Source organism: Triturus cristatus, chromosome 12, assembly GCF_964204655.1.
Source record: "Triturus cristatus chromosome 12, aTriCri1.1, whole genome shotgun sequence".
Lineage (NCBI taxonomy): Eukaryota > Metazoa > Chordata > Amphibia > Caudata > Salamandridae > Triturus > Triturus cristatus.
In genome coordinates, this window is record NC_140595.1 from 168,042,951 (window position 1) to 168,056,165 (window position 13,215).

The window sequence follows — 13,215 nt, forward strand, 5'->3', positions numbered from 1 at the left end:
TTAAATGTATTCAAACTTGCTATGTTAAAGCTAAAAGAACTTTAACTATTCCTCCTAGAGCACATTTTACTCGCAAAATAGGAGCATCTATAGCCTTTTTAGGTAACATTTCCTTAGCTGACATATGTAAGGCAGCTACATGGTCTACAAGACACACATTTACCAAACATTATTGTGTGGCTGTATTAGCACGTCAACAAACTAATGTAGGACAAACAGTGCTAAAAACACTTTTTCAAAAAACTGCAACACCCATTAGTTAGCCACCACTTTGGGAGAATACTGCTATACAATCTATGCAAAGCATGTGTATCTACAGCACACATGTCTCGAACGGATTATGTTACTTACTCTGTAAGCATCTGTTCTTGGTATGTAAAGCTGTAGATTCACATGCGCCCTCCCTCCTCCCCAGACACCTGTGGTTGTTGCAATTCTTATTATTCACAATACATACGCATGGACATATCTGTACTACACTTACTTACTCCATTCCCCCCTCTTCCGGGAAAACAATCTAACAATGGAGTTGATGCCCATGCGCACTATCACAGAAAGGAGGAGTCACCTTACCTCGTGACAGTAAAAGCAAAGAAAAACAACTTGCAAACATCTAGACCCAACACTAGATAGCAGGGGTATGCAAAGCATGTGAATCTACAGCTCTATATTCCGAGAACAGATGCTTACAGAGTAAGTAACATAATCCATATATATGAAGTCCTTTATTGTAAGACTGCAAACAAAACAAACAAAAAATATATATATATATAATATATAAGTTTGCAGTCTTACCATAATGGCTTACAATAAAGGGCTTCATTCAGTTTCTTCAGTGCAATGACAATGAAGACTCGGAAGATTGAAGTGTTAAGGGAATAAACCAAGATCAGTGAATCACTTCAGTAAACTAATGTTTTCCCTTTTTCTTGGACAAGAACTAGAACTAAAACCATTACAACACGTAAAAACTAAATTGGTGAAAGAGAACACATTTACAGTGATATCATTTTATAAAACTAGAATGCAGTACGAGGATGAATGATCCATGGTCGGATGTAATCAGCTTTAGAGCAGGTTACCAGTCACCTTTTTATTATTTTTGTTTTGAAGGGCAATTTACCAAAATATATAATACATAAAGACCAGTCGTATTTATTAAATCACGCTATGCTCACATATATTGGATGGATTTTGTAATAAAAATGATAATTACAGCTTTAGGACCCAATTGTGGTTAGAAATTCAACAAGCTACTGACATGACAAAATTACAATAGCCGAGTATTTCTTATAAAGCATGGCGAGTTCTACAAGACGCTATTTCAAGAATCTGGGGTAAATTATTTATAATTTATAAAAGGCAGACTATGTTGATGCACTTAGAAAATCCTGGGGTCTACAGCAGTGTTGAAAAGAGTGTGGAAAAGACCACTACAAACAGTTTAAATCAATGAAAAATTGTATATGTAGATGGAGACAAAACCAATGACTACGCCCAACCAAATTAACTGTGGGCATTTCCCTTTAAAGGACGAAATCCCTCACTCACCAAGAGGTGACATGCTTCATCATTTGGGATTCTCCTCCTGGAGGAAAAACCTAGTTCCTCTGGGGGCTACAACCCCCTCTCTGAGAGGGAGGAGCTCAGAGATGTTTTAGATTGAAGTGGACAATATAAATCCTCCTTTAAAGGGAAATGCCCACAGTTAGTTTGGTTGGGTGTAGTCTTTGGTTTTGTCTCCATCTACATACACACTTTTTCATTGATTTAAACTGTTTGTAGTGGTCTTTTCCACACTCTTTTCAACACTGCTGTAGACCCCAGGATTTTCTATTTGCTATGTGTATTGTGATTGGGGAATGAATCCTGAGTGGTCTTAACAATTTTCCCTGGGACCCTCCGGCTTTGAACCGTTTTTTGTTATTATGTTGATGCACTATCTGTGTAGAAATAGAGAAATTCCAGACATCCCACAACAGATGTATTAGGAATGTGCAGGTCATTAATAGCCGTTATTGAAGCTGGACATCTAGGACAATTGGTGAATTTGTGCAATGAATTATATATCACATTGTTCCCTGCTTTGCATTCATTTTTGTTTACCTTCATGTCTGCAATGGACTCAAGTTTCTGCTGGTCCTTGGGTTTTTTCTTCTGAAAATCTTCCATTAGGTTTTTGATGTTGGTTCCAATCTCGCCGAAGTTCAGGTACATGTTCTGCACACGGGGAAAACATTATATATATCTATAAAACCAATTAAAATACAATGAGTACAATAGACTACTCATTCAGAAATCCTTGGAAGAAGAAGTTCTCCAGGGTACAACGATGATGAAGAAAGGTCAAATGAAGTGACACCAGCAAACCTCAAAGTTTGGGAGAGAGAAGTAAGCAAGGGTGGAAAGACAGAAGAAAAGCAAAGAGTTACAACAGAGAAGAGAAGAAAGTAGTGAGTTGTGGGAGGAATGCGAGAGGAGGCAGAAAAGACGGAAGAGAAGGATGAAAGACTAAGAGAAAAAGAGGGGGAGGCAAAGACAGAGTAAGAGAAAGCAAACAATAAGACAAGAAAAAGAAAGGAGGGAACAAAAGAGAAAGTGAGTTTGAGAAAAAGAGGTGAGAAAAATAATTGAAGGGACGAAGAAAGAGGATATTGCTTGGCAGTACACTGGTCATTAGAAAAGGACATTGTATTTTTGTTTGCATTCTTTAGGAGTCAAGACATTAAATACCGTGTAGTATTTTTCAGTAGTAATAAGGATCAAGCTTCCAGCTAAAATAGTAGTTCTGAGCATCCCTAAAGGGTAAATTTTCTCACACTTAGAGGATGCCATTTAAAGATAGAATTCATAAAAATAATAATTGTTATATGATAAGAGACAGTGGTTCATTGCTCAAAATAAAACAATTACATTCTAACATACATTTAAACTTTATGTCCTCAAACATAGTTTTACTTCTGTTAAACACCTACTCCATTCCCGGAGTCCCTAAATTCCAGGCCCCATCATGCTCACCCCTGTCATTCTTTGCTTCTTCACACAATATGCAGAAAACTGTAGTTCACTATAAGGGATTTGATGTTCAACTGTTCAGTCATATTACTTTGAGCCTGAAGACATAATTGCATAAATCAAAAGCACAAAAACTAATTTCAATTTAAATTCCAATTTGAAAAAATATTTGACAAAGGTAAGCATTTATCTGGAGAATGGAGGGTAAATCATGCCCCCCCAGCTTTCAAACTTTATGTAAATACTTTCAGACCAAGTCTTTTATGCCACATCATGTTACACAATAAAGCATAAATATAAACAAAATCTTAAAACTAGAAAGAAATAATCAACATTAACCAGCGTAGGCACCTAGCTCTCAATTTTAACCCAATGAGCTGCCCTGCTGTGGCTTGACCAATGTAATTTTTATCCACTTACATCGTCATAGCTGCCCATAGCAGGATTACAGACTTCACTTATACAGGATATAACTCTGTAGAGCAAATGTTGGCAAAAGTGGCAGCCCGAATCTGAACTTAAGGGTATACAGAAGCTGCTGTTCAATAACAGCGGGTTCCGCAGGAAAGGTCCTGAATGAATCAATGAAGTTATCAGTAGCCATGTTTTATTGCCACCTTATATGGTTCGCTGCCTGCATTCCTGCCTGATCAGATCCACCCTCCCCCTTTAAGTTCACCACATAAGGGCATAACATACGTTAGCATAGAACTCATCGTTCTCCGCAGACAGCACGACTTCTCGCAGGTCTTTGTTGATTCCAGGAACTCTGGAAAGGTCGATACGGTTGTTGTTTATCCCCAGTAATTCATGCACCATTGCCTGATATGTCCACTAGAATGCACAAAACAGAGATATGTAAAAGAATAAATAGGTAGTATTGTATGAAATATAAAAGACAGACCTGGGAGTCTTAAGCATGAACGTACTAGTGTATTACACCCCTGCCTAAGTAATTGACTAGGATCCAGAATTGGGAAGGGTGTGCAAGAGGCTTGGGGGATAACATAGATGATAAGTAGGAAGACAGTGATCTCTAGGCTTCTATTTCCACCCTCTCTCTATAATTTGTTCTTCTACCCAACAGCTCTGATTCACTTCTAATTGCCTTTGAGATAGATCTATCGTTCAGTATGTTTTATACACAGGGGTTGGAGAGAAAGAGGACAGGCTTCTTTTACTGTTTTGGTACACATAGTACATAAAGATGATGCATTCAATTATACAATAAAAATCTTTACACTCCTTTTATAAGCCACAAATACTCAATAAAACACATTCCCAACTCATTCCTTGCACATTTCCTCCATCTTAAATCCACCCTTATTGAGGACAAGACCTACATATTAGCACACAGAAATTGTAACTTACATCTAACCACAAGTGTGCAGGAGATGCAAGTACTCTGCACTCGCTTTCCTTACTGAGTACTGAAAATAGGGAATAGCTTTTTCAAAGTCTTTGTTTCCTTGCTGGGGCATGGTGGGGGCATGTGTGAATACTGGGAAGATACTCACATGGAGAACTATTTGTAAGCAGAGTTTTCTTTTCTAGCATGGAATCATCTCCAGATTTACTGGACACCTATTAAATGAAAATGAGACCAAATCTCTATTGATTCATCCACAAAATCAATCAGAGATATGATGGGAGCGTTACTAAACCGAAGCTGACCACTGCCAATATGCCACAATGCTTAGTTGTCATCCTGCAAGCATAACCATCCACAAGGTGGGGATGTACTAATGTCGCGGGCAAGGTGAATAGATCCCTGGTCACTTATCCTTTACCTTCTCCCTCAGACACTATCTCACCAGCTGCTGTAACTATCCCACCTCCCAGTGCAGAGATTTATTTCTTCTCACATTCCTTGGGACTAGCCAATTCAGCACCACAGAACCCATCCTGCATCTTTCTAAGACATCATAGTCCGTGTAAATAGAGAGAACCTACACTGAACCACTAGTGTTGATCCCTATAATATGTGAAGGTGGTTTCAACTTTTGACAAAACTAAACTACAGATGGACGTTTATGAGAGTGGCAGCCTGACCTTATGCTATTTCAGCTTCTAACAGGGTTAAGCAACCTCACAAGGTCTATGACCAAAGACATTTTAAAACCAACGACCCCCCGTTGAGATTTAGGAGAGTTGCGTCCCGATGGTGGACCTCTGGCCTCAGACTGGCATCAGAGAGCAACTGAAGGAGAGTGTATGAGGGTCTCATATGGAAAAAACCTGAAATTTGTAATAGTTTTCACATTTTAATTTTTCAAAAATTGAAAGCATAGCAAGAGATTTACATGGAGACTTTAAATTTGCAGCTGACCAACAATCACCTCACTGGAGCACACTTTCATGATTTGTTCATCTTACACACACACCTGATAACATCAGTGGTGGTGATATTTTGTTAGGTAAGTACATGAAAGGTCATTTAAACATATTCACATTCAGGTCAGAGCTATTCTCAAGGTAGTGAGTTTGCTTGATTTGGTGTAACTCCGTTCAGTAGGTTCGAGAAATTAGCATTGTTTAATAACAATGTGGGTGGACTTGAATGGTTAAGATATAGAGCCTTCTGGATTGTAACTCACAGATGTTAGCAAACCCTGGGTTTACAGACCTTCTGCAGAACCAGCATTTCAAACCTATTCAAATGCAATTGGTTGAGGGAGCTTTTTCTTCTGAGGGTCATTTCACGACAGCAAATCTAAATTTGAGTTCATGCACCCGAAACTCTCCGACTGGTGAGCTTCAACTTCAGGAAAAATGTTACATCTGCAATTACAAGATCCGGTGATTTGGTCCCCGTATCTTGAAAAAACATTTAATGAAAGGATCTGTAAAGCTGCAGGGGTAGTGTTGTTGCCTGGCTCAGGTGGAGGACCGAAAGGAGGTACTCCCTTTCGGTATTAATAAAATAAAATATATTTTGTAAAAAGCCAATTTTACTTTGGGGTTCACAGACCGACCTCAGGAGAATAGTAGTAAGGAGATGAGTGAGAAGCGACAACAAGGTTATAGAAGTGAAAGGGAGGAAGGCGACAACAAGAGGTCAAGAAGATTAAATGGAGGTTTGGGGGATGGGAAGGTAGGATTTAATTAGAAGACAGTGAAGAGTATGAGGGAAAATTAAGGGAGAGAGGAAAGGGGAAAAGGCAATAAAGGGTCCAAGGATAGGAGTAGAGAATTAGAGGATGGAGATAAAGATAAGCGAGAGATGGGGATAATAAGAGGCAGCAGTAGTGATCAGAGATACTGAAAGTGGAAAAAGAGATGAAAGGACAATGGTATTAAGATAAGGAGGAGAAGGGAAAGGCAGGAAGAAAGAGGAACTCAGATTCATAAGCAGGCTTACAACTATCATAAGTGCAGTAGATGTAGTAGCACATGTGTCTGCAGGACTGTTAATAGTCAGCATTTTATTTCCCATGAAGAATTAAACAAAATAGGAAATAGCTTCCTGATTTCTTTAAGCTGATTTTACTTTTATTCCTATCTAGTATAGATGTACTGTGTGTGTCGGCTATTGGTGCTAACTACTAAAGTTTGTAAATATTAAAATAGGCTAAATACAAGTATATTTTTCACAAGTTGTTTTAAATGACTGACCATATTTGGCTAAGTATAGCTAAAGTGGGATTAAAAAGTAAAGCAACAGTAGGTAGAGAGATAGGAAGAAATGTAGTCGCAGTAACGGAAGGAGGAGGCAAAAGCAATACCAAGACAGTGGAGAACAACGATGAAGGAGAAGGTGGAGAAACTAGGGTGACTGAGGAAGTGCATGGAAAGAGAGAGCGACGGGGGAGAGATGGAGGGTGACAGATAAAAGGATGCAGACATGCAATCCTAAGGGGCACTAAAGTTGAAATTAATTGCTCCTTGACTTCAGCAATGGAAGGGTATCCTCAACCGATCAAAAAGCAGGGTGTAACCGAAATATTACTGGGTTGAGACAAACCCAAGAATGGGGAGGAAAGCCACTGAATCAGGAACAGGGAATTGAAACAGACAAGAACACTATCCAGTAATGATTAAGGGACAAACCCAAAGCCAACTCTAAGTATATATTAAGGTATTAGTTAAAATGCTACTGTAGCGTATGTCAGAATAAACTTCAAAACTCTGTAAAACAATTCACCTCTGCTATTGTAAAGGATTATAACACCTGCTGAGGCTGGCCATCCAATAGATGTTCAAGAGAAACCTAAATTAAACAATGGCAAAACTAATCTTTCAACAAGCTGTTTCGAATGAAGAAACATGGTGCTAGCTTCCCTGGAAGTCCAGAGTCTAATACTGGAATTCTACCCAAGCCTAATAGCAGATCCAAACTACAATCTTTCAGGAAAGGCCTGAAAACTGAACTATTCCCATGGATATTAATTTATTTGTTTTAGAGTTTAATTTAAACTACACACATTAGTGGGTGAAAGAAGAATAAGGCTCTAGGCCCAACCCCTCAAAGATAGAACTCCAACTCATTCTTGCTGTTTCTTATTATCTGCCCTATAGCATTCTATAAAATTGTAAGTAACACACTAAATAAATATATTTTAAGAACTATTTGCAGTGTTGAAGAAACTAAGAATTTACAATTATTTGATTTGATCTCTTGCTATTTTTCTCAGTGAAACGTTTCTGGGACAAGAGGACACAGTAAAAAATAACCTCTGTGATTCTTTCCTTTACACACTCCAGCTCACTTGGTTACTTGATCAGAAAAGCAGCTTGCAACGACATGCCCCATGCTATGAACTGAAAAATGGACTGACTGGGTTTCACAACTGTAGCTGTGCTTGACAAAGGCCCTTTGCAGCAAATAAATCTCACCTGATTTAAAAGTGGTGTAATGGCATCATCACAGCGATCCAAGATCAGTAGCAGTGGTGGCACCTCAGTCCTTCGGAAGTCAAACAGCTCATACTCCTTTGTGATGACTTGCTAGTAAGAGAAGACACAAATGAGCACATCAGAGTCACCTGTTGAAAGAGACCAGTGCATATAAGAGAGGAAGATCACTGGGGAATATGGGCAGGGGTAGAGTCTGTGCCAGGGAGAAGTGGGTATAATCATGGTAGAATGTAAAAAGGTATACATTATTTACTTTTCCAATAAAAATTCTTTAAATATCACACTTCAGGGAACCTGGTCATACGGATGCCAGCTCCATGGAGAATAATGAAAGCTGACTGTCCCAAGGTGAAAGGCAGCTTGGTTTGTAAGTTATTTGTACTCTTAGGAAGGTGCTCATCTGTGTAATGGTTCACCCTTCTCCAACTTCTTGTTGAGATGATCCCCATAATGATTTAAAAAGATCCTTGTATATAAATTGGGGCAGGTGAGAGAGACCTTGCGGTGTTAAACCAAAACCAGACCACGCTGCTTGGGATGATAGAAATATTTACAGCAAGACCAAAACTATCCTAAGTCATCTCAGTTTTATAAGGAGATCAATTTAAACTCCTTATGTTCACCGGTGGTAAAGACCGTGCTTTCTTTTGTAAGCTCTACAGCCTATAAAATATGTTGATACATGAAAGAGGCACAATCTTGGTAGCCACGTGAATAGGTAGACAAATGAGCGGCTGGCCACAGAGATAATAGCGCACACAAACCTTACCTTGACTCCTTCAGCAAGTCTCTTAGCTGTGTCAGAGGACAACTGGTAGCGGATCATTGGGCACTTCTTCAAAGACAACAGCAAAGCTGTCAGTCCTTGGGTGGTTCTGGACAGCTGCACGGGATCCCAGTTCCGGCCCTGGGAGGGACATAAATATATGCTTTATGAAGGAAGAAAAATACCTTAGAGAAACCGTCCATTGAAAGAGGTGTAAGTGGCCTAACAGTGTGAAAAAATGGTTACATTTTTTGTACCTGAAGACTACCGGTTAAAACTCGTATGTGTTTTATGGCTCGCTACTGGTTGCAAGGAGACCCTCAGGTAATCTTTCTTTAAACTTATAATTGAAGTTGTCTCCACTGTTGGAAGTCTGAGCAGAGCTACTGTGCATTGAGTCAACGCAAAACCTTGATTACATTCTAGCAAATCCAGTCACAGCAAGTCCCTGTGCTTGCATCAGTGCTGTGCCTGAATTCACAACTAAACAGAATAGATTGATATTAATATTGATTACAACACATAGAAAAAACAAATGTGTGGGTGTACCTGTCAATCTTTTTCCTTCAATAGTTACTGATGAGCAAAAATGCCATGGGGCCTAAAAAGTACACAGAATATGCTATTACTTGAAACTGACCGCCCGCTTTAATGATTTTCTTATGAAGTAAATGTGTACCCTACATCTGACGGCACCTTCTGATGAGAGCATTGTATAGACCTTTACAACAAATATGTGCTCTGCACCTTCCAAGTAATCTATGCTTGCTTTCAAATGCAGTCAATTGCAGTCAGCATTAGACTGCTTTCTTAAAGAAAATAATTTGGCTGAATCTGAAGCTTTATGACCTTACATGAGTGTTGTTTCAGGATTTTACAAAACCTTTCCAGGTTACACAGTCGCAGCAACTAGGTATTATCCTGCAAAAGTTTGTGTATCCCTCTTTCACACTATTAAATGTAAAAATTATGTAAGTGTGAGTGCATTTTCCAACATTTATTCCCAGGTGCTGCAACCCCTCCTCTAACACTTGAACAATCTTTAGAGGTTCTCCCTTTCCCTTCATACCAGGAAAAGGGATTCTTTCCTACTCTTGTTCGGAGTGAACCTCTGACCATTTCCAGAGTGGAACGGTTCTTACTATTTCCATTCACAGGATTATCTGATCATTTTGTGGTTGGTATGGTGTCCTTACTTTTGCCTTTGTCAGGATTAAAGCACTGACCACTTGCACGGAGTGAAGGAATCATAAACTGGTTTGTGAATACAAACAAATGTTTTATTTTATGGTTGTGAACAGGTCTCCAGTGCATTACTGCTATGGGATGCCCACAAACTACCCACAGAAATATATTAACTTTCACTGAAACCTGAAGGTGAGTAAATCTGTTAAAGAACAACTTGTTTAATTAAAAAGGTGGTTTTCCACTTGTAAATGGAGTTATTTGCACTTGTAAGTCAGTCAGTCAGTCAACCTTATCCCACTGGACACCAGACATAAAAGCATAATTCATTTAAAACCCAATAAAACAAATCATCACATCAAAATATACAATATAAAGACTTATTAGGTCTTATGTACAATTCACTATAGGAAATAGGACCACTATTCATATGGATGGACACAGTCAAACTGATTGGTTAGCTCCCATTTTCTAATCTATGTGAGAGAAATTATCTTCTATAAAGATTAAGAATCACTGCCATTCTGGACCTTTCAATTGTTCAAAATTCAAATAAATATGCTGACGAGCTTTTGAGAACAAAATTGAATTCTGCCTGTTTTGAAAGTGAATGAAATACACAGTTTCACTTGAAAACAATGTTAATCTTTCACAACAATCATCACCATTATCAAAAATACATTGATAGCGTGCTTCATACCTGACAGCAACCCAGAATGTTTAGGGAAAACACATGTGGATTCACAGCGATGTAATCTCCATAGAACTCCTATTAAAATCGAGCACAAAACATCACCATTTAGTCTTCAACACACATTGTTTTAACAGAACAGTGAATCTCCTCTCAAACTAAAGTGTTACAAATTCAAAAGGCTTGTTAACTTCTACGTGTCAAAAGAGGAACAAAAAATATTGACGATGATATGGTGCTCAGCTTACTTAAGAGAGTAAGGAAAGGAGGTATAGCTACCTCTACATTACAGAGTCCCCAAAAGAAAAGCAATCTATTGGTTCATATTGCCTCGTCATGATAGTGGAATTCATTAATAGCAGCAATACCCCCGCATCGACTCACAGATAGTCCAATGGCAAATTTCAGACTCTATTGGACAGCGCAAAAGTGAAGTAATGGGAACTAATACTTGAATAAATCAGAACAGATAGCAATTACTCTGGGCGCACTTAATTCCGTTGTTTTTAGTTTGACTGTGCTATAGTCAGAGACCACCCATTCACAGATTGGCGTTGGTGCAACCTAAAATGGACCATCCAGCCAAACTTCTTGTCCATGTCTCCTCTATAATGGAATACAAGCAAGCAGTTCAGATTTGATGTTGGTCTCCTAGCTAATGGCTCAAGCTGAACCTCATTGATGATGTCCAACAAGGAGAAATATAACTCGCTATGATATCCTTGCAGTTCCATTCAAAGAGGATAAACTATCCATTATTGAGCTTAGCCAAGACCAGATTTGCACATGGTTGCTCCATATCCATAATGGCATAGTAAGCAAACAAACTGTGGTCCAGAATATGGTCAATATTAATTCAAGTCTTTCAACCACCAGCTTTTACTTCTTATCCAGACTAAGAAATATCTTAATACTGGTGTGTAGCCTTTCATCAAACAGAAGGTATGGTCTAAATGTGTACTTCAATACCACAATATCTTTGTAACGAAGATACATTTTAGTACCTAGGCTTGATTTAGTCAGAAAATTCATTGCTACTTCCATTCCATCAATTGCTTTAATCGAGAAAGTATCCTTTTCATGAAACTGGAGAAGTTATTTCTACTTTTAGATCAAATAACAATATAAAAGCAGGCTTTGAAAGACTGACATGGTGTGGAAAGCAGCCTGTGACTGCCAGGTAACATATATTTAATCAACCGATGCATTCAGGAAGGGTAGTCGAAGTTTACCTCTAGAATAGAGAGCGGAGGAAAGTGTCTGTATGTACTTCAACATTACAGATTTTCTGATAGTAGAAGTACAATTTCCAGCGGCTGGTATTTTTTCCTACGACTACTCACAGACTATTTAATGTGGAGAAGCAAGATCTCATTCCTTTTCAAAATTCTTTGTTATTTTACTGACATTTTGTACACACTGGTGAATTAAACTGCTGTGCTTAGCTCAAAGATCAGAAACAAGTATTGTGCTTCAACTTGTACTGTTTCCTTTTACTCTGCAATGAGTGATACATATAGTTTACACTCTAACACATATGTTTTTGCTGACTGTGGCTAGTAACAGTGAATACCGGAGAATATAGCTGCATGTTTCTTAATGCTGCCTGGGGAGACAATGTGCAGTAAAGCAAGTTTCAATAATGAAAAGCTAGCAGCTGCAGTTGCCATTTTCAAGGCGAAAATACACTATTAAACCAAAACTCAAACACAATTACAATCAACATCAAGTGAGAACCACATGATATGCATTTGTATTAAAGATAGCTAGGTCTTTGGCAAGACATACTATATTTTTTATGTTAATATTGATTTTATTATAATAATAATTATTTTTGGGCATGTGTAATGGAAAATAATTAAGCAATGTGATGGCTTTTGAAACAACTTAATAGCTTTCAGAGATGCATATTTAATTCGGATATATTTTGGAAGTTGTGGTTCTTCTAAGTTGGAGCTGCTATTGAATACATAATTAAGGGTCTTACTTTCTTTTTGGGAACATCCTACTCCGGAATAAACAATGGCGCCTCTCTTGGCCTTCATAGGACATATTGCTACTTGACTGATCCTCTGGAACATTAACTGTTTGCACCTTTATCTAATAATGTGGTTCATGATACACACCTGAACTTCGGCTACTACTTCTTGCTCGTCAGCCTCAGCCAGCGACTTGACATCACTCTTGCTGATCACGTTACTAAAATCTGAAATCAACAAGAAAATGACACGGTTCCATTGGAGAAAGCTTGCCACTTTGCGCTGAGAACTAAAGCTTGAATTAGAAGAACCATACTTTAAAGAATCCAGCCTCTGTTGATACTTGCGCTGTACTCAAAATCAGTCTTACAGAGAGTGACATCAAATAACCTGAAAATGACCAATGTAATCTCTTCCAGGAGCAGTGGGACAACCATCCAACGATGCTACAGGGACAGTCATATTGGATTCACATAAAAAAGCAGGGGTTACCAAGGACACTTCCTCCACTTATCTCTTGCATACTATCAACCTGTATCCTTCACTGGTGCAGACAACACCAAATGAGTCAGGGCAGCCCATTTGACTTCAGAGAGGTGCTCACCGCCAGCAGAGTAAAAATAAAGTGTGCAGGTGAAGAAGGGAGTCGAGGCGCTGGGTTAAAAACAGATGTCAAGATCGGAGAAGGAAGAATGAATGCGTACAGGAAAACCACAGTACAG

General features: G+C 38.6%; 1 protein-coding gene across 1 annotated transcript in view; it reads right to left on the reverse strand.

Annotated features, from left to right (window-relative positions):
* VPS45 (vacuolar protein sorting 45 homolog) overlaps nt 1–13,215 on the reverse strand; it is a 205,384-nt gene that overhangs the window by 181,154 nt on the left and 11,015 nt on the right. The window contains exons 4-9 of the mRNA XM_085636706.1: nt 12,641–12,720; nt 10,524–10,592; nt 8,642–8,779; nt 7,852–7,962; nt 3,715–3,849; nt 2,107–2,220 (exon numbers count right to left, since the gene is read on the reverse strand). Coding sequence (XP_085492832.1) covers nt 2,107–2,220; nt 3,715–3,849; nt 7,852–7,962; nt 8,642–8,779; nt 10,524–10,592; nt 12,641–12,720 — 647 coding nt within the window. The remainder of the gene's footprint in view (nt 1–2,106; nt 2,221–3,714; nt 3,850–7,851; nt 7,963–8,641; nt 8,780–10,523; nt 10,593–12,640; nt 12,721–13,215) is intronic.